Source organism: Saimiri boliviensis, chromosome 3 (genome assembly GCF_048565385.1).
Source record: "Saimiri boliviensis isolate mSaiBol1 chromosome 3, mSaiBol1.pri, whole genome shotgun sequence".
Taxonomy (NCBI): Eukaryota; Metazoa; Chordata; class Mammalia; order Primates; family Cebidae; genus Saimiri; species Saimiri boliviensis.
The window spans coordinates 130,426,596-130,446,707 of record NC_133451.1 but is presented as its reverse complement, the minus strand read 5'-3'; the positions used below and the strand labels follow the sequence as shown (position 1 = coordinate 130,446,707).

The 20,112-nt window shown below is 35.0% G+C and overlaps 1 protein-coding gene across 15 annotated transcripts in view; it reads left to right on the top strand.

The window, feature by feature from the left end:
• RAPGEF2 (Rap guanine nucleotide exchange factor 2) overlaps nucleotides 1–20,112 on the top strand; it is a 258,949-nt gene that overhangs the window by 219,607 nt on the left and 19,230 nt on the right. For all 15 annotated transcript variants that reach the window (XM_010338554.3, XM_010338550.3, XM_010338551.3 and 12 more), the window contains 10 exons: nucleotides 94–230; nucleotides 1,220–1,378; nucleotides 7,426–7,578; nucleotides 8,048–8,212; nucleotides 9,110–9,217; nucleotides 9,309–9,512; nucleotides 9,602–9,710; nucleotides 10,116–10,362; nucleotides 17,862–18,019; nucleotides 18,659–18,899. In XM_010338554.3, the coding sequence (XP_010336856.1) occupies nucleotides 94–230; nucleotides 1,220–1,378; nucleotides 7,426–7,578; nucleotides 8,048–8,212; nucleotides 9,110–9,217; nucleotides 9,309–9,512; nucleotides 9,602–9,710; nucleotides 10,116–10,362; nucleotides 17,862–18,019; nucleotides 18,659–18,899 (1,681 nt within the window). The remainder of the gene's footprint in view (nucleotides 1–93; nucleotides 231–1,219; nucleotides 1,379–7,425; nucleotides 7,579–8,047; nucleotides 8,213–9,109; nucleotides 9,218–9,308; nucleotides 9,513–9,601; nucleotides 9,711–10,115; nucleotides 10,363–17,861; nucleotides 18,020–18,658; nucleotides 18,900–20,112) is intronic.

Below are 20,112 nucleotides of genomic sequence, written 5' to 3'. Positions count from 1 at the left end.
CATTTAAAAAGAAAAGACCCTAAAGCATTCTTTTTGAATACTTGGTTTTAATAAAAGTTGTAGTTTTGACAAAAGATATCTTTTGCTTTTCAGAACAACTCTTGGAATTTATGCACCAGTTGCCTGCTTTTGCCAATATGACAATGTCGGTGAGGCGAGAACTCTGTGCCGTGATGGTGTTCGCAGTGGTGGAAAGAGCAGGGACCATAGTGTTAAATGATGGTGAAGAGGTGAATAAATATTCCTACCACTTAAAAAGTTTCTTCTTAAAGATATCTCAATACAGTGATTGAACAAAACCCAAATTCTTGCTTTTTCTTTTTTAATACCCAACAATAGTAAATTTGAATAAATCAAGAATTACGGTACACCTGTTATGTCTCTCACGGTATTAGTCCATTTTCATGCTGCAGATGAAGACATACCCAAGACTGGGAAGAAAAAGAGGTTTCATTAGGCTTACAATTCCACATGGCTGGTGAGGCCTCAGAATCATGGCGGGAGGCAAAAGGCACTTCTTACATGGTTGCAGCAAGAGAGAAAATGAGGAAGATGCAAAAGTAGAAACTCCTGATAAAACCATCAGATCTTGTGAGACCTATTCACTACCACCGGAACAAGATGGGGGAGACCACCCCCATGATTCAAATTATCTTCCACCAGGTCCCTCCCACAAGACATGGGAATTATGGGAGTATAACTCAACGTGAAATCTGATTGGGGACACAGAGCCAAACCATATGAGTCACTGTATTCAAAATCCTTTATATTTCCCATTATTTGCAGAATTTTGTATGCAAATAGAGATTTTTTTGATATATTAACTTCTCAGTTTTTGCAACTTAAATGTCCATAAATATAATAATGCCTTTTGTCAGACCAAATGATATTCTTACTGAGGCAATGATAATTTTATCTTGTCTACATGAGCTTTGGTGGGACAGAAATTTTTTTCCTTTTGTCGTTTTTGAGGAGAATATCCAAAGTCAAATTCAAAGGGCATTATGGTATGCATTCTGTGCTAGGCATATGGAAATAGGTAGATATGTGGCTGCGTTTTATTCCTTATTCTGGGAACTTGTTAAACAGTGAACTTCGCTTGAGTTACTTGTTTTATCTCTGAACTTGGAAGATCTGCTAATCATATTTAGGGACCATACTGACACATCTGTCTAATTATGATGTTACTTTCTGCTTTGTCTTTGTTTTTTTGTATTAGCTGGACTCCTGGTCAGTGATTCTCAATGGATCTGTGGAAGTGACTTATCCAGATGGAAAAGCAGAAATACTGTGTATGGGAAATAGTTTCGGTGTCTCTCCTACCATGGACAAAGAATACATGAAAGGAGTGATGAGAACAAAGGTGGATGACTGCCAGGTATAAATATCATAAAAATATATATTTCATTCTTAAAAAACAATACTTACATGCCATTGTGATGAGATTTTACTCCCTACGTAAATATGTTACAAATAATTTTGTTTTTTTGACATGGAGTATTGCTCTGTCACCCAGGCTGGAGTATTGCTCTGTCACCCAGGCTGGAGTGCAGTGGCATGATGTCAGTTCACTGTAACCTCCGCCTCCTGGGTTCGAGTGATTCTCCTGCCTCAGCTCCTGAGTAGCTGGGATTACAGGCACTCACCACCACACCTGGCTAATTTTTGTATTTTTAGTAGAGATGGTTTTCACCATATTGGCCCAGGGCTGTTCTCAAACTCCTGACCCCAAGTGATCCACCCTCCTCAACCTCCCAAAGTGCTGAGAATATAGGCATGAGCCACCATGCCCAGCACCAATAAAATTTTAATGTGAAACTATTACTTTTAGTGTTATAACACCCAAGAAAAATAAAATTAATCTTTATTACAGTTACTTGAACTACAGAGAACTATATGTTTGATTTTTTTAAAAAGTGAGTATGGTATTTTTAAATTGCCATCAGTGATGATAATCAGTTCATCAAAATATGGAAGTAAAATGCACATTATGAAGGTAAATAATTAATAAGGATGATATGTATAGTTATGCAGTGTTTTTATTTAAATATATATAAGAAATTGATTTTAGAAGAGTCATGGAAATTGATCATAGTATGAATCAGTAGAGTGACTTACTAGTTAAATAATAGCTAATAAAAAGAAAATACTTGATAGCAAAAGAGAAATAGTATCAGTATTGATATTCTATTAATAGTCTTTATTTAAAAGCATTTAATAATAGACTAGAGAAAATATTAACACCAAATGTGAAACTAGATTGATTTAAGTGGCAACCACTATATTACAAAGAAATACATTTAAGATGCTTTTGTTATTATCAGATGTTTATAATTTATGACTTGTCTTCTGAAAGACTTTGTCTTTGAAACAAAATTAAGTGTAAATAACCAAATGATGTGGCTTAGACTAATTGTCATTGTATTTATTAGTCTGTAATTTGGAAAACATCTGAATGTAGTTTATTCTAAAATAACACAATTGAATATTTATGGTACATGATCAGTGTAAAATGGTATCATTGAAATACTCATTTTAAGCATTTTACTTACTAAAAAGAAAAATGACCATGGCTATACATAAAATTATCTTAACCTTAGAAGATAAGATGTAAATTATAAGCATCTAATAATAAGAAAAGCACCTTAAATGTATTTCTTTGTAATATAGTAATTGCCAGTTCAATAAATCTAGTTTCACATTTGGCCTTAGTATTTTCTCTAGTCTATTTTTAAATGCTTATAAATAATTCCACTAGCTAATTCCTTCCATGAACACCATAGAGCAAATAATAATAATAATAATAAAAATAAAATAAGGCTATGAATTCAGTGTTTTAAATATGTAATGCCAGAAAAGCATTCTCAGTATATTTACTTCTCAATTATTTTGTATAATAGAGGAAAACAAAATGGTATATTCTCACTTACGTTGTATAATAGAGGAAAACAAATGATGAATATTGAAGTCTTTATTTAGCAGTAATGTGCATTTAAAGGAAATTATATATGCTATTTCAGCTCTGGAATTGTACTCTTAAAAAAAAAATGAAAAAACTAAACTGAGTCAAAACAAGCTAGCAAATTAGTAAAGGTTTTTCCTGTCTCCTATCGTCTCAGTTCTTTCCAGAACCCTACTACAAAGTGGAATTACAATAGTGTTTGAGTTAGAGTGTGTGTCCTTGAAGGGCAAGTAAAAGTTACTTCTTTTTGAGAGTTGAGCCATTACATTAACACCTCTTAGTTATTCAAGTCCTTTGTTAGAAATTTTATAAATATGAGACTGAAATGATAGCATAGAAATTTTTGAGGATAATTGATTGAAATGTTATATGAGTGAATATTACAAAGTGGTTAAGTCATGTCAAGTGTACCAGGTAACATTTAACTATTTATCTGGGAATTCTGGAAAAGGAAGAGGGAAGTAGGGATTATATTAGGGAAGAGAGTCTAATTTACTTACAAAGTGAGGGATTAGTGGGAAACCCAGATAGTAAGGTAGAGTCCAATTCAAAAGAAAACTCTAATTAAGATATATAGACTCTATAGCTCCTAGTGTGAAGTTAATTATGAAAAGCATCAAGGGTGAGGTACCTGCTAGAAGTCCCTGTCTTCCTCTCTGCTACACCCTACACCATTGTAAAAGGAATATGTTAATCAGGGATTTCATTCCTGTACTTCCACCCATCTGTCTGCTCAAGCCTGGCATTTTAACCCTAAAGAATTTCTTAAACAGGGATGGAAAACTAATTTTGACATTTTAATGTAAGTGCTTGCCTGGGACAGCATTTTAAGGTATTTCTGTTAAAATATCATTTATCTGTCAGAAAATACAAATGTTAAAACATCTCCTTATTAGGAGAAGTAAAGGAAACAGAACCATATTTTTATTTGTGCATAAAATAGCTTCCATATGTTTCTATGATTTTACTGACCATATTGTAGAGAAGCAAGTTATTGAGTGACATGAGCAAAAATGATGCTATCTTTACCAAGAAAAAGCAACTTTACCTAGGCTTTGTCATCATTATCTTATATTTCAGGGAGTTCCAAAATAAATATCGGTTACTGTCATAAGATGGTTGAGCTCATGTTACACCTAAGAATACAATGATGAATGGATTAAATTTAAGATATATTTGTTTGGATCCCATGACATGGCCAAGCTCATGTTTTGTTCTGGGTCCCTTCTTTATGTTCTTTTCCAGTTCTCCCTCTTCAGTGTTTTCTTATTCCCAGTCTGATGTGAAATGACAAAGTTCAGAGGTTGGTATACACATCCTGTGGTACCAGGCAGTTTGTAATGGTTTTCCATTACCCACATATACCTCTTGCTTTTCTTTTTCCCTTCTCCTGTTTCCATTTCTTCATTTCCTCTTTTATCCTCTTACTCCCTTTATTCTTATCCCTTTTTTCCTTCTCCACTGCCTGTGTCTGAGGCCTGCCAGTGACACCCAGGCATTGCTTAGCCCTACCCTCCACCCTTCCAGTGAGGAATGAGCACTTGGATAGCTATGTGAACAATTAGGTAGGAATTTCCCTCACAGACTGGAAAGTGCCAGTTTAAATAGATCCAGCCTCTTAAAGCAAATCTATGTTAGACTCACCTCTTCCTGGAATCATAGGAGCTAAGTGCACTTAGAATGTGAGAAGCCATTTTAAATGAGAAAACAGTTTGCTGTGGATAAATTGAAAATTGATTACACTGTATGTGGATTGAAGTTTAATTTTACTTCATTCATCATCTGTAATGTTTCTCCTTAAATACAAATTATAATGTCATGCCCAAAAGAAAATAATCCTATGATATAAACTGCCATTGACTTTTATAAGTAAATTCTTGCTTGACTTTTTATTTCATATCAGGGTACTGAGATCATGCAGTACTTTCGTGGGTTTACAGCAATCTGAAACGCATGAGATTTACAGGAATCTAAAACCTCAGTAAAACAATTCAAAGATTCTCAGGCCAGGCGCAGTGGCTCACGCCTGTAATCCCAACACTTGGGGAGGCCGAGGCAGGCAGATTACAAGATCAGAAGTTTGAAACCAGCCTGGCTAGCATGATGAAACCCCATCTCTACAAAAAATACCCAAAAAAATTAGCTGGGTGTGGTGGCAGGTGCCTGTAATCCCAGCTACTTGGGAGACTGAAGCAAGAGAATCACTTGAACCCAGGAGGCAGAGGTTGCAATGAGCTGAGATCGTACCACTGCCCTCCAGCCTGGGCAGTAGAGCAAGACTCTGTCTCAAAAAAAAGATTTTTTCAACTGACTTCATCATACTAGTTAAAATTAAATGTTACCTGTGAATTTCACGTTAGATCTATAAATTTGTTGTAGCAAAAATAAGTTGCTTATTTTAAAAAGATAAATATTTTCATCTAAAATGTATTTCTCTTTAGGTACCAGTTATATATGACCATATTAGAAATTCAGTATTTTTTTTTTTTTTGGATGGTATTTCAGCTTGTTGCAAAAGAAATGCCAAAATGTCTGTCTAGACACTAAGAATTTCAAATCAAATGTATTCTAATTTTAAAAAATCTTTAGTCAAGAAGATTAATTTTAGTACATTTCTCTTCAAAAAGCATTTTCCCCTTGTATCTACTTATTCAGTTGAATTCAGGGATCTATTTCTTTTTTAGAAGATAAATGAGAAAATGGGTATTTAATTATGTTCTCTAAAACTGAGCACAAGAAAGAACACCTAAAATTATTTGGTAATAAAACTTTTCTAAATCTCTTATATGTATTTGGGAATAATTTTGCTGCTGTGTACAAAGAAATAAAATATCTTTTAGATAGGAAACTAAGGATCATGTATTTCGAAATGTTACACATCTATGGTCAGTATTAAGGAAATTACTCCGAAATAATGTTAACAGTTTATAAAATTAGCATAATACTATAAGCAATATTTTAAAAATCTAATATCAGCTCTAAAGGTATTTTAATGTAATTAAAGTATGCATAATTACTAGTACAAAAAAGTCTTTATCTTTTAATTTTTAACTTTTTCATCAAAAGCTTAATAGAAAAATTAGTGAGATTAGCCAACTCTGGGAGAAACGTGATCCTACAATATGGTGTTCCTCTTATGAACTGCTCCTTCTACTTAAAAAACAAATCTATTGTTCATGCAGAAAGCATGAAAAATATAGAAACACATTAAATAAAATGAAAGTTGCTCATAATTTGCATTGCTCAGAAATAATATTAATAGTTTATTTCCCTCCAAGATTCTGATGTGCATGTATAATTTATTTTAAGATAGCCAGCATGTAGTTAGGAGACATCGGGCTGTTTACTCCTCTGTCAAATGGAGACAACAGCACTTTCCTCATGGTTTGATTAGGAGGATAAATTGAAAAAGTTCCATAAGGCTGCCACAGTATGATGGTGATGGTGATGATGATGAAGATGTTGTCATTATGATTATTATAATATTTAGTATTGTATCTTTTTAAAAAATTAACGTAATATGAGCAACATAAAAAGAATAATGTATTATCAGAGCTGTAAGTGCCCTATGAAATCATGGTTTCAGGTGGTTGCATCATATTTTATCTTACTTACAATGTAATTTAATCATCGCCTTTTCCATCTTCTTCACACTAAAGGAGAAAAAGAAATACCATGCTTCTTTCCATTTCCAGATGATCTCTTGTCTCCTCACTGAACTCTAGTTAATTTGTATAATAAGTGATTTCTATCATTAATTCTTAACTTTCTTTAAAGCTACTAAGAAATGTAATTTCTTAAGTGATTTGCACTAAGCTCTGAAATTTTTTATGTTTGGGGTCAGGGAAAGTAATGAATTGATATGCATATTGTTAACTTTTTCTTTAAGAACTAGGATTACCCTTAATACCAGTTATAAGGAAAATTATTTGAACTATAACGCATATGTGGTTTTGTTTTGACCTTCTTTTAACAAGCTTTCTAAAATGGTGTTTCATCAGTATAATTAGCAAATTAATATATCTACTCCATAGGTATCTTTGAATGTCTGTATGTTTCATTAAAATTCTTATTCAAAAGCTTTTTCAGATTCTTAATTCACTAAATGATAATTTTTTACATCTATTCTCCTACAATTCCACTCCCCCCACTGCAATGTTTTTTTAATGTGAAAGGAGCATGAAAAAGCACTCTTCTAATTTTGTCTTTCGATTTTTAAAATTGTTAGGATTTGGGATGTAAAATACATATAAATATTCTAAAATTGAAACTTTTCTTGACCAAAGGAGAAATACATTAAAAGTAGAGATGTCTGATTAAGGTTCATTACAGCATTAATTTAGAAAGTATGGGAAAGACAGGGAAAAATGTCAGTTTTAAATAATTAAAACACTGAATTATTAGTACTGCTAGGTCTTTTGCAAGCACTTTATCATTAACATGTGACTTATGTTTTATTCCAGTTTGTCTGCATAGCCCAGCAAGATTACTGCCGTATTCTAAACCAAGTAGAAAAGAACATGCAAAAAGTTGAAGAGGAAGGAGAGATTGTTATGGTGAAAGAACACCGAGAACTTGATCGAACTGGAACAAGAAAGGGACACATTGTCATCAAGGTAGGACACAGGACCACTCCCCCTTCCCAAGGAAAGGAATTTTTTTGGTAGTATCAGTTGTGGCAGTTTCAGATTTTTTCATTTTTAAGCATATCTCTTAAAGGTTATCAGTTGTGAAAAGTCTTTATGTATGATCTCCTAATGCAGGCGTCCCCAAACTACTGCCCACGGGCCGCATGCGGCCCCCTGAGGCCATTTATCCAGCCCCCCACCGCACTTCAGGAAGGGGCAACTCTTTATTGGTGGTCAGTGAGAGGAGCACAGTATGTGGCGGCCCTCCAACGGTCTGAGGGACAGTGAACTGGCCTCCTGTGTAAAAAGTTTGGGGACGCCTGTCCTAATGAATAGCAGCTTCATTAATTGTTAACTGTGTTATTACCCAGTTCATTTTATGTTGAATGTTTGAAATCCCCGTTCCATATAAATGTCATATATATATGTATTTAATTAAACCTTTTCTTTGTTACAGGGTACCTCAGAAAGGTTAACAATGCATTTGGTGGAAGAGCATTCAGTAGTAGATCCAACATTCATAGAAGACTTTCTGTTGACCTATAGAACTTTTCTTTCTAGCCCAATGGAAGTGGGCAAAAAGTTATTGGAGTGGTTTAATGACCCGAGCCTCAGGGATAAGGTTGGAAATATATTCTGTTTTGGCTGTTAAATATGGAATGTTAAAATGTAAACCTAAAGATACTTTTAATGTATAAATTTGTCACAGCAGTATGTCCAGATTAATGTAATGAAATACGAGAATGTACTTCTTAGGCAAAAAAAAAAAAAAAAAATACAGAATATTAGTTCAGCCTCAGAAATGTATTTTTTCTTTAAATGCAAAGGCCAGTAAATTGGCCACCAAATGTTTAAACATTTTTAAAGTTCTGCTGGGAGTGTGTTAAAACATAAACATCTGGATTTTATAGGAATCTGCATTTCCTAGTTTGGTAGTCAAGTGTATACCAGATAAAAGTCACAATTTTTAAATTGACACCAGAGCAGCATTTCATGACAGTCATAACTCTGTAGGCCCCAGGATTGTAATTCTAAGGAGACCACCTAGAGCTCTAAGGCCAGATTGGATGATAAACTATATTGTCTTATCTCCTTCCTTTTCTATTCTGTACCCTTAAAGAGCTTTCTATGCTTAAAAGTGTTCATTCTCTTTGTCTAGTCTGTTTTTCTACCTTTACTTTCTAGTTTCTGTCTTTTGCATTAGCTGATTTTGGTTTTATTATACCTTTCTTTTATTCTGATCTGTTTCAAATGCATTTTGAAAGTTAGACGAAGTTTATGTTAAATACCCTCACAGACTCAGAACCATTCCTGGCAATGCAGCATGAAGTCTATATTCAAAATAAAAAAATACATTTTCAGAAGGTCATCCTTATGGAAGATTTTATTATTGTTCATTTATTTTCCTATTTATTATTATTAGGTAAATTGTTTGAAAGTTGGGTATCTTTTCTGGAATGACTGTAATCACATTTTTGGCACTAAAATGGGAATTTATTGAAAATAATTGGTTTTTCAGGTTACACGGGTAGTATTATTGTGGGTAAATAATCACTTCAATGACTTTGAAGGAGATCCTGCAATGACTCGATTTTTAGAAGAATTTGAAAATAATCTGGAAAGAGAGGTAATATTTGTTTTTTGTTTTAAGATCAGCTTTAAGTTCATTTTATTCAGCCTGTTTTTGAGTTGACACTACTGTCTCTGAACTCTTACAGAAAATGGGTGGACACCTAAGGCTGTTAAATATTGCATGTGCTGCTAAAGCAAAAAGAAGACTGATGACATTAACAAAACCATCCCGAGAAGCTCCTTTGCCTTTTATCTTACTTGGAGGCTCTGAGAAGGGATTTGGAATCTTTGTTGACAGTGTAGATTCAGGTAGCAAAGCAACTGAAGCAGGCTTGAAACGGGGGGATCAGGTATGCTGTTTCTAAACTCAAGATTTAATTTTGGTGTCTTTTTTTCTTTAGTCAATTTTGATACATTAATTTTATAATTTCATTTTTAGATATTAGAAGTAAATGGCCAAAACTTTGAAAATATTCAGCTGTCAAAAGCCATGGAAATTCTTAGAAATAACACACATTTATCTATCACTGTGAAAACCAATTTATTTGGTAAGTATTTTGCATACTTTCATTTTTCTCCTTTCGGTCTTTTTTTCAGTATTTCAAACATCATAAGAAAGCATATGTGGTAAAAACATAGTTTAGATCTAAATAAAAATCTTTACCATAAAAAATACTTTTAGTTTATGCCTTTTTTGATAACTGAAATCTTTTATTGATAAATACTAAAATACTTACAGATTCAAGACTCTTTTTAAACTTATTCTGATAGAGCAACATACCAAGCAGATTTGGTGTGATTCATTTACTGTGATACAGTTTTTCTACAGGTTTGCAGTTTTGATAACTGAAGTCTGTACTTCTCATATATTTCCAAGTTCCACAATTGCTTTAGAATTGTTCTTATAACTTATAATTGCCATTGTATGGTGTTTCTGTTTTCATTTATTTTAGTGTTTAAAGAGCTACTAACAAGATTGTCAGAAGAGAAAAGAAATGGTGCCCCCCACCTTCCTAAAATTGGTGACATCAAAAAGGCCAGTCGCTACTCCATTCCAGATCTTGCTGTAGATGTAGAACAGGTGATAGGACTTGAAAAAGTGAACAAAAAAAGTAAAGCCAACACTGTTGGAGGAAGGAACAAGCTGAAAAAGATACTCGACAAGACTCGGATCAGCATCTTGCCACAGAAACCATACAAGTAAGCATCTGTATATACGTTTTCTGTGCATTATTTTATTTTGTTAAAAATACACGCAAAGGTAGTGATGTAATTAATACATCTGCATGAGTCTAGGTTTTTATGACTGAACTATTTTGGAAGCAATATTAAGCAGTCAGATTTGTTTTAATAATCACTTTTGACACTTATTTGCCCACTCCCAATCTTCTTTAAAGATATTTTAGCACTTCCTCATTTGAACTACTGTTTTCGGGGTTTGGACTTTTTTTAAGTCACTGTATGTTTGCCTCCTGTCTCCCCCATGATGCTTTCGAGTTGCTTTTCTTGCTATATTTTGTTTCTAGATATCTTCTTTACCATCAGCATCTGCTCTTTACCAGTCAAATCATTGCTTTATCCAGTTGCCACTATTCATCCCTACCATTCTCTATTTTCCCCCTCTCTTCTATTTTCAATTATTTAATTACTGTCAAGGCATCAACAGCCAAGCATAGAACTACCTTAATTCTTCCTAGTCAACTTAGTAGTCAGAATGGCAGGTGTATTCTTGAATTTCTTCTTGGTTATTTATTTATGCCAGGAACTCAGCCATGCTAGAAAAAAATTGCAGGTTTTTCTGACACTTTTTAACCTTTGCCTGTTTGCTTGTTTATTTCTTCATTTTAGTTCCTTCTTGAGTCTAGGGATGTTTTATAAAACTCAATTGCTGTCAGCCATTTCTCACTGTGCCACATTTAGTTATATAGTCCCCAAACTACGTTGTTACAAGAGATAATAACTTTAAAACATAATTTCTTTCTTTGATAATTTAATGAGTCTATAAACACCTGCAGTAGATATGTAGGACTATATCAAGCATTTCTTTAAAAAACAAAAAAAAATTCCATTTCTGATCTTTTTTTTTAATTCCATTTCAGATAAAATTTTTATCCACAGATTAGAGAAATATGATTTAAAATATACTATTGATTGGTTAAGTTGTCCCAAACTATACAGTAATGATTGGTGGTTTTGTATCAGCTGAAGTTTCTATAGCAGGGTCTCAAGGAAGAGCAGTGAGTAGTACTTACAGACTCAAGAGGATATTTATATTAAGTTTCTAAGAGACAGTAGATTAGGGCACCTGGCATTTATAGAAAATAAGAATCAAATTTTAAAATGACCCTTCTTGATGAAAGCTGATTTTCAAATGGAGGAAAAAATAAATTACCTAAATGCAGTTTTTTTTTTTAATTTAGAAAAAAAATTTTTTTTTTTTTTGAGGCAGTCTCGCTCTGTCACCCAAGCTGTAGTGCAATGACATGATCTGTTCACTGTAACCTCCACCTCCTGAGCTCAAGCTATTCTTGTTCCTTAGCCTCCTGAGTAGCTGGGATTACAGGTGTGCACCACCATGCCTGGTTAATTTTTTGTGTTTTTAGTAGAGACAAGGTTTCACTGTTTGGCCTGGCTGGTCTCGAGCTCCTGTCCTCAAGTGATCAACTCTCCTGGGCTTTTTAAGAGTGCTAGGATTACAGGCATGAGCCAGCTCACCCAGCCCTAAATGCAGAATAATTAACAGCACAAAAAAAAAAAAAAAAGATCGTGGAGTCATTTGACCACAATTTAAATAAGAACCCTTAAAAAAAAGTCAGTATGATCCTGCCAAGTATAAATAGAAATGTGACATGTAAGAACTGGGATGTAATCCATCAACAATACCGGATGTTGGAAAGGAACACAATATGAGAATACTGTATAAATTTGTTCCGTGTTTATTTAGAAATACTCAAAAGCTAGACAAGGGAAAAGAAAAAGAGTAATTAGATGTGTCGATTTTAAAACACTGAGGAAACATCTTAAACAATTTGTATTTAGGAAAATATATGGCTCATTTAAATATTTTATCATGAAAATTATTTGAAATCATATGTGTAATGCAATTGAAAAGAAAATTAAAGGAAGTTTCACTAAACTGTAGGATCTATTATATTGGCTGTAGACTTGATTTAGTACTATACTAGCTATTACTTAAACTTTTCTAGAAATTCTCATTTGTTTATGAAGTTTTTTTGTTGTTTTTTTAAGCAAAGCTACTGAACTAGTAATTAGAGAAGTCTAGGAAGAGCATACTGTTGAGTTTTTTCCTCAAACATTATCAGCCTTAGAGAAGCTAAGATGCTGGGTAAGGGCAGATTGGCAAGGTAGGCACAACCGAGTGATGTGCAGAGAGAGGAAGGAGAGGGTTGGGCATGACCTCCCAGAATTCACATTTGGTTGCCAAGTAAGTAGAAAAAGACTAATGAACCCAGAGACAAGAAGGAATAAGTCAGCACACCGTAAAACCAGTGAAGATGGAAAGACAATTTCAGTAACAGGGAAAGTATTGGAGAGGTGGAATCGTAAGAGGACGTGCCCAGAAAGAGAGATTTCTGAATTAGTCTTGGGTATAAAATAGTTTCAATCCAAGAGCGTCCGAATGTCTGTGGGTGACAGAGATGTAGGCGAGTAATGAAGAAACTGAGAGTAGAAAGGCAGTTCATCATGTAAGGTGTGAAAGTGTTGCAGAGAAGAGTTTCTTAAAGGCTTGGGTGTGCCTGCAAGATGTTAATACTTGTAGCGTTTTGTGCCAGAGTGGCTCAGTCAACTATGCTTTGTCCAGAGCCCATAATAATGGTCTCGTGTCATGTATTACATAGCATGTTTTTGGCAGAGACTGCTTTATGTGGTTGAAAATAAAATTCCACTAATGTGAAAGTTTTCGTCTTTTACAGAACATAAATACTTGTAGTCTTATATGTATGCCTGTTAGGTGCTTAAATAGAAATTTAGCTTTGTCCCAGACCTGTGAATTTGGAAGAATTGACACAGAAATTGTCTTTAATTTCTTTTAATTTTTATTTCAATAGCTTTGGGGTACAAGTGATTTTTGTTACATAAATGAATTATATAGTGGCAGTGAATTCTGAGATTTTAGTGTACCCATCACACTAGTAGTATACATTGTACCTAATGTGTAGCTTTTTTAAATCTCTAGCCCCACCTCACCCTTCCCCTTCTGAGTCTCCAAATTCTGTTATATCACTGTGGATGCCTTTGCTTACTTATAGCTTTAGATCTTACTTGTAAGTGAGAACATAGGGATTTTGGTTTTCCACTGTTACTTCACTTAGAATAATGACCTCCAGCTCCATCCAAGTTGCTGCAGAAGACATTATTTTCTTCCTTTTCATGGCTGAATAATATTCCACAGTGTAGCTATAACACATTTTCTTTATCCTGTCTTAGTTAATAGGCACTTAGGTTGCCTCCACATCTGCAATTGTGAATTGTGTGCTGTAAACAAAACGTGTGCAAGTGTCTTTTTCATATAATGTGAAATTGTCTCTAATTTTAATTTTTGTCTTCAAAACAAGTTTTTGCCCTATTTACCTCTGTAATTTCCATTTTCTTTTTCTTTTTTTGTGGGGGAGGGGGAAGGAGGCACGCAGGGTGGGGCGGGGGAGGGCTGCAAAGAAAGGAAGAGAAAGGGGGAGAGAGAACAGGAGTCTTGCTCTATTGCCCAGGCTGGAATGCAATCTAAAAATAGGTATTAAAAACCTCTTTTATGCCGATAATTGTACTTAACAGCGGAGACAGGAAGGAATAAGGGAAGAAAATTACAGACAGCCAACCAATATTTCATTTAAATCTGTGAAATTGCATTCTGCAAATGCTAAAGAGTGATTTACTTCTGTTTATGTGGTCACTTTCAAAATAAATGTAATGTGATACTGGGAAAAAAAAGTATGTTCTGTGGACCTGGGGTGAAGAATTCTATAAATATTCACTGAGTTTACTTGATCCAGGTCTGAGTTCAAATCATAAATATCCCCATTGATCCATCAGATATTAACAATGTGATATCAAAGTATGGTGCCATTGTACGAGAGTTCAAGTCTCTTTATAAGTCATTAAGAACTTGTCAGGCCGGGCGCGTTGGCTCAAGCCTGTAATCCCAGCACTTTGGGAGGCCGAGGCGGGTGGATCACGAGGTCGAGAGATCGAGACCATCCTGGTCAACATAGTGAAACCCCGTCTCTACTAAAAATACAAAAAACTAGCTGGGCGTGGTGGCGCGTGCCTGTAATCCCAGCTACTTAGGAGGCTGAGGCAGGAGAATTGCCTGAGCCCGGGAGGCGGAGGTTGCGGTGAGCCGAGATCGCGCCACTGCACTCCAGCCTGGGTAACAAGAGTGAAACTCCGTCTCAAAAAAAAAAAAAAAAAAAAAAAAAAAGAACTTGTCTTATGTATCTGGGTGCTCCTATATCGGATGCATATATATTTGTGATCATTGACTCCTGTTGTTGCATTGATCCTTTTACCATTATGTGATGTCCTTCTTTGTTTCTTTTAGTCTTTGTTACTATTAAAGTCTATTTTGTCAGAGACGAAAATTACAACTCCTGGTGTTTTTTTGTTTGTTTGTTTGTTTGTTTGTTTGTTTTTCTCTCCATTTGATTGGTGAGTCTTCCTCCAACCTTTTGTTCTGAGTCTTTGTCTGTCCTTGCTTATGAGGTAGATCTGGTTACATTGTGCCAATGGGTTTTGACTTTTTATTCAATTTTCGTGTCTGTGTCTTTGATTAGGGCGTTTAATCCATTTAAATTTAGGATTAATATTGATATTTGTGAGTTTAATATTGTCATTTAATGCTAGCTGGCTATTTTGCACATTAATTGATGTAGATTCTTCATTATGAAGATACTCTTTACCTTTTGGTAAGTTTTTGGGATGACTGTTACTGGTTGTTCCTTTCTGTGTGTAGTGCTTCTTTCAGAAGCTCTTGTAAAGCAGGCCTGGTGATGATGAAATCTCTGAGTGCTTGCTTGTTCTTGAAAAATTTTATTTTTCCTTCATTTATGAAGCTTAGTTTGGCTGGATATGAGAATATGGGTTGAAAATTCTTTTCTTTGAGGATGTTGAATATTGACCCCCCCACACACACTCTCTTCTAGTTTGTAGGGTTTCTGCTGAGAGATCTGTTGTGAGTCTGATAGGCTTCCCTTTATGTGTAACCTGACCTTTCTCTCTAGCTGCCCTTAGAATTTTCTCCTTTATTTCAACTCTGGTGAATCTAATGATTATGTGTCTTGGAGTTGCTCTTCTTGAGGAGTATCTTTGTGGTGTTCTCTGTATTACCTGGAATTGAGTATTGTCCTGGCTTACTAGGTTAGGAAAGTTCTCCTGAATTATATCCCGAAAAATATTTTCCAGCTTTGATTCATTCTCTTCATGACATTCAGGTACACCTATCAAACGTAAATTAGGTCTTTTCACATAGTCCCATATTTCTTGGAGACTTTTTTCATTCCTTTTTACTTTTTCTTCTCTAATCTTGTCTTCTTGTTTCATTTCATTGAGTTGGTCTTCAATCTCTGATATCCTTTCTTCTGCTTGATCAATTAGAGTGTTAAAACCTGTGCATACTTTGCAGAGTTCTCGTATTGTACTCTTCAGTTCCATTAATTCACTTATATTCCTCTCTAAATTGTCTATTCTCCTTAGGATTTCATCAAACCTTTTTTCAAGGTTCTTAGTTTCTTTACATTGGGCTAGAACATGTTCTTTTAACTCACAGAAGTTTCTTATTATCCACATTCTGAAGCCTAATTCTGTTATTGGAACACACTCATTCTCCATCAGGCCTTGTTCCCTTGTTGATGAGGAACTGTGATCCCCTGTAGAGGGAGAGGCATTCTGATTTTGAATATTCTCAGCCTTTTTATGCTGGTTTCTTCCCATCATTGTAAATTTGTCCACCTGTCGTCTTTGTAATTACCGACTTTCAAATTAGGTCTCTGAGTGGACGTCCCAACTTGTTGATTCCCAGCACTGAAATCTGAGCAACCCACTGCGCCAGCCAAAACACCAGCATTAAGATTCTTGGTGCTTTTCTGCCTGGGAATCTCCGGTCTGGCTTCCCGCTTGAGTCCCTTTTTCAATCAGCTCAATGGGCGACTCTGCCTTCCCCAAGCTCCAAACGTCGACCAAAAGGGGACCCAGTCCCGTTTACTCTGCACTGAGAACCACCGCGCCGGGGCACCGGCAAAACTGCCGTGGAGGCCACAAGTGTCACGCTGGCAACCCATGGAGCTCCTCCGCTGGGAATCTCCTGGTCTGTGAGCAACAAAAATTCATCTGAAAGTGTGGTGTCCTCTCCTTCTCTGCACTTTTCACTGGGAGCTACAATCCTGAGCTGCTAGTAATCAACCATCTTGGATCTCTCTTTCTATAATTTACATTTTCAAAAAAAAAAAAAAAAATGTAAATGGAAGAAATGTTGCCATTTTTTGGCATAGCCATTAAAAATGGTAGTTATTAGGATCAAGCCCTAATGTGTGAAAAGCCTAATAAATGCTAAATGTCTTCATTTTATTTATGACATCTTAGTTTATATTCTAATCGTAACAATTTTCCTCTTATTTCAGGGTGTTTATAGAAACTAGTCAGAGCTATAACCATTTTCTTGTGACCCAGTTTTTTCTGTGTGTTTATGCTTATTGCTTTATTTGATGTTTTGTTTTGGAAACAGTTGACCCATCAAATCTAGAAATAGTTTTTTCATATTGTTAAATCGTGTTTCAAGAGTTCACAGTAACAGGCTTTTTATAAATGGAAACAAGTTTTTTGCTGTCAGTAATAACCAGTATTTCTCTGGGAACTTAAATATGTAGCTAGAAATTTTAGTCGGAGAATTAAAAGTGAGTCATTGGATTTCTGTTGCCTTTTCTTTGATGCTGGTAAATGTCACCATGCACCACTGCTTTTCTATGCTCTGTATAATTAAGAAATAATGTCTGTGTCGGAGCCTCCTTACATTTGACTCCATAGTGATCTCATTTTTTTCTCTGAAACACTGGAGAATAAAATTAGGACACTTTGGATTTTTTCCTCCTCTTTTCATTTTACTCAGTTTCTTCAAGTATTGAAAGTCAGATTATAAAATAATTTATCATTCTGATGCAGAACTATCAATTGAGTGAGATAAATGCATTCTTTTTCATGTGCGTTTTCTTAAATCCATTTCCATCAGGAACTAGAGCTTATATATATTTTTTAAATATATTTCTACAATGAGAAACTACTAATAATTGCTATGGCTTATCTACTTAGAAAAACCATAGGTTTTAGAGAAACATGCAATACGCTTAAGAAACAGCAAAATGAAACTGAGTGCTGTGACTCATGCCTGTAATCCTAGCACTTTGGGAGGCTGCAGTGAGAGGATCACTTGAGGCCAAGAGTTTCACAGCCAGCCTAAGCAACAAAGCAAGATGCTGTATCTAAAAAAAAAAAAAAAAAAGCAAAGTTAGCAAAATGAGTTGGATACACTTAAGTAGTAGTTGCTTTTGCAGTTTTCAACCAAATTTATTCATGTTGTTTTTACATTAGCTGAAAAAAAAAAGAAATATTATTTTTGGTATGTGTTTATTGTATAGTGATGACTTACAACTTTTTAACTTGATGTTAATTTTCTAATTTTCCTCTTTGTTCAGTGATATTGGGATTGGCCAGTCTCAAGATGACAGCATAGTAGGGTTGAGGCAGACAAAGCACATCCCAACTGCATTGCCTGTCAGTGGAACCTTATCATCCAGTAATCCTGATTTATTGCAGTCACATCATCGCATTTTAGACTTCAGTACGACTCCTGGTGAGTACCACCAACACTTCTTTTGTTTTCTTACAGTTATCTTTTCATTTCTAACATAATGCTCATGTTATATATCTCTCTCTTCGTTTGGCATGGATTATATTAGATGCTGAGTAAGGAAGAACCTTTAATTTCAAGATTCTTGAAACCAGGTGTTGGAAGTTCTCTTTATATCCAGCAGACTGTTTTTATATGGCCATAGGCAAATTATCTCTCTGAACTTGTTTCTTTCATAAAATGAAGATAACACATCCTATGCCATAAGTACTAAATGATATCAAATAAGTAGAGTAAGAGGCATATTTTAGGTCAACTTAATGGACTTTTCAATATAATAGAGATTAACTCTGGATTTAAATTTTCTTTCTTTGAATCCAACATGATAGTCTTGTGTGCTGCTGTTGTGTACTAATGTGCTTGCAGCTGTCTGTAGATCAATCTTTTATCTTTAGGGAAAGGTGTGTTCTTGCAGCAAAACAGCATTTAGGTTGACTGATTCTTTGAGGAAGACCTAAAGTAAGGGAGAGGTAAAAGTTCAGCATTGCCTTCTCTAGGGCGCTTTTTCCCAATTACTTTGCTTAATTGCACTGCCATATATTAAAATTCCTTCTACTTATGTGTGACTTTTCTTTCCCCCAGACTTACCAGATCAAGTGCTAAGAGTTTTTAAGGCTGATCAGCAAAGCCGCTACATCATGATCAGTAAGGACACTACAGCAAAGGAAGTGGTCATTCAGGCTATCAGGGAGTTTGCTGTCACTGCCACCCCAGATCAGTATTCACTATGTGAGGTCTCTGTCACACCTGAGGGAGTAATCAAACAAAGAAGACTTCCAGATCAGCTTTCCAAACTTGCTGACAGAATACAACTGAGTGGAAGGTATATATTATCTGCCTTACTGGATTTCTTTATCCTCTCTTCAAACCCATCAAAGTGTAAGAGATGAACAATTTCAAAATGTTTTTTAAATGAGTAAATGCCCCTGCAGATTAAAAAATAGTTGTTGTTTTTTTTCCTTTCACCAAGAATTATTGTATGAAAGTAAATGCACACAGTCAACTACTGACCCTAACAAGGCTCTCTTAGGAACTTGTTCAAGGGCACTGTGACCTGAAGGATGTTACTGACTGCCAAAATGCATGCTGGAACTTTTCATGCTTGCCTTAGGGTCCTGGTTTGGAAGGGTAGAGTAAGCTTGATTTAAGTCACAGCGTGGGTTTCAAGTCACAGTATTAAGCCCTCTACTTGGATATGTACATTCACAAACACATTTTCTAATCATATTCTAGTGTCATTTGCTCCTGCATACCCAACTTTTCTAGGAGCTTCCTTAGTTTAGGCAGAAACATGTATGACAGTATGGTTGTCCAGTACTGCCTTTTATTGTACATTATGTTATGAAATACACTTCTTAACTCTGAAACCAAATTTTAGTTGCTACAGAGCTTAGTCCTTTGCTGCTTAAGTGCTTATGTCACACGTTACTTGCAAGAAAATGTTATATCTGATTTTATCATTCTCTTCAATGATACTTTGATTGTTAGGTGTATGTAACTTTATCTTCATGTCACAATAAGCAAAAGTTGAAAACAGTTGTTTTCTACACTGAAAATTAAGCAGTTCCATAAATCATATTCTATTTTTCTTAACGTAGGGTGTTTCACTGTATTTGACTTTTTCATGTTACAGAGTTAAACCAGGATATAATTCATTCAAAACTTTTATTTTCTTTCCATCAACTATATCTTTCTTATTCCTCTTCACTTTTACTTTCAAACACTAGGAAATAGTGCTGTTTTTTCCAGTTATCATTTCAATGCACATTGATATATCTGGAACCATGATGGAGTTCTACAGATCTCCACTGAGCTATAGATTCATGATTCACGTAAATTATTGAAGAAAATTATAGATTGGTATGTCATGGGCTTCATGAGTAATCAAAATGGAGAATGTTAAATCTGTGAAAATCAAGGGCACAAAGTATATATTTTCTGTCATAGGTGTTTGCCTTGGTGAAATATACAGAAAGCCATTTAGCAGGGCCCCTACTGTGCTCATTCTGTGTTTTCATTTGTGGAATTTAACAGAA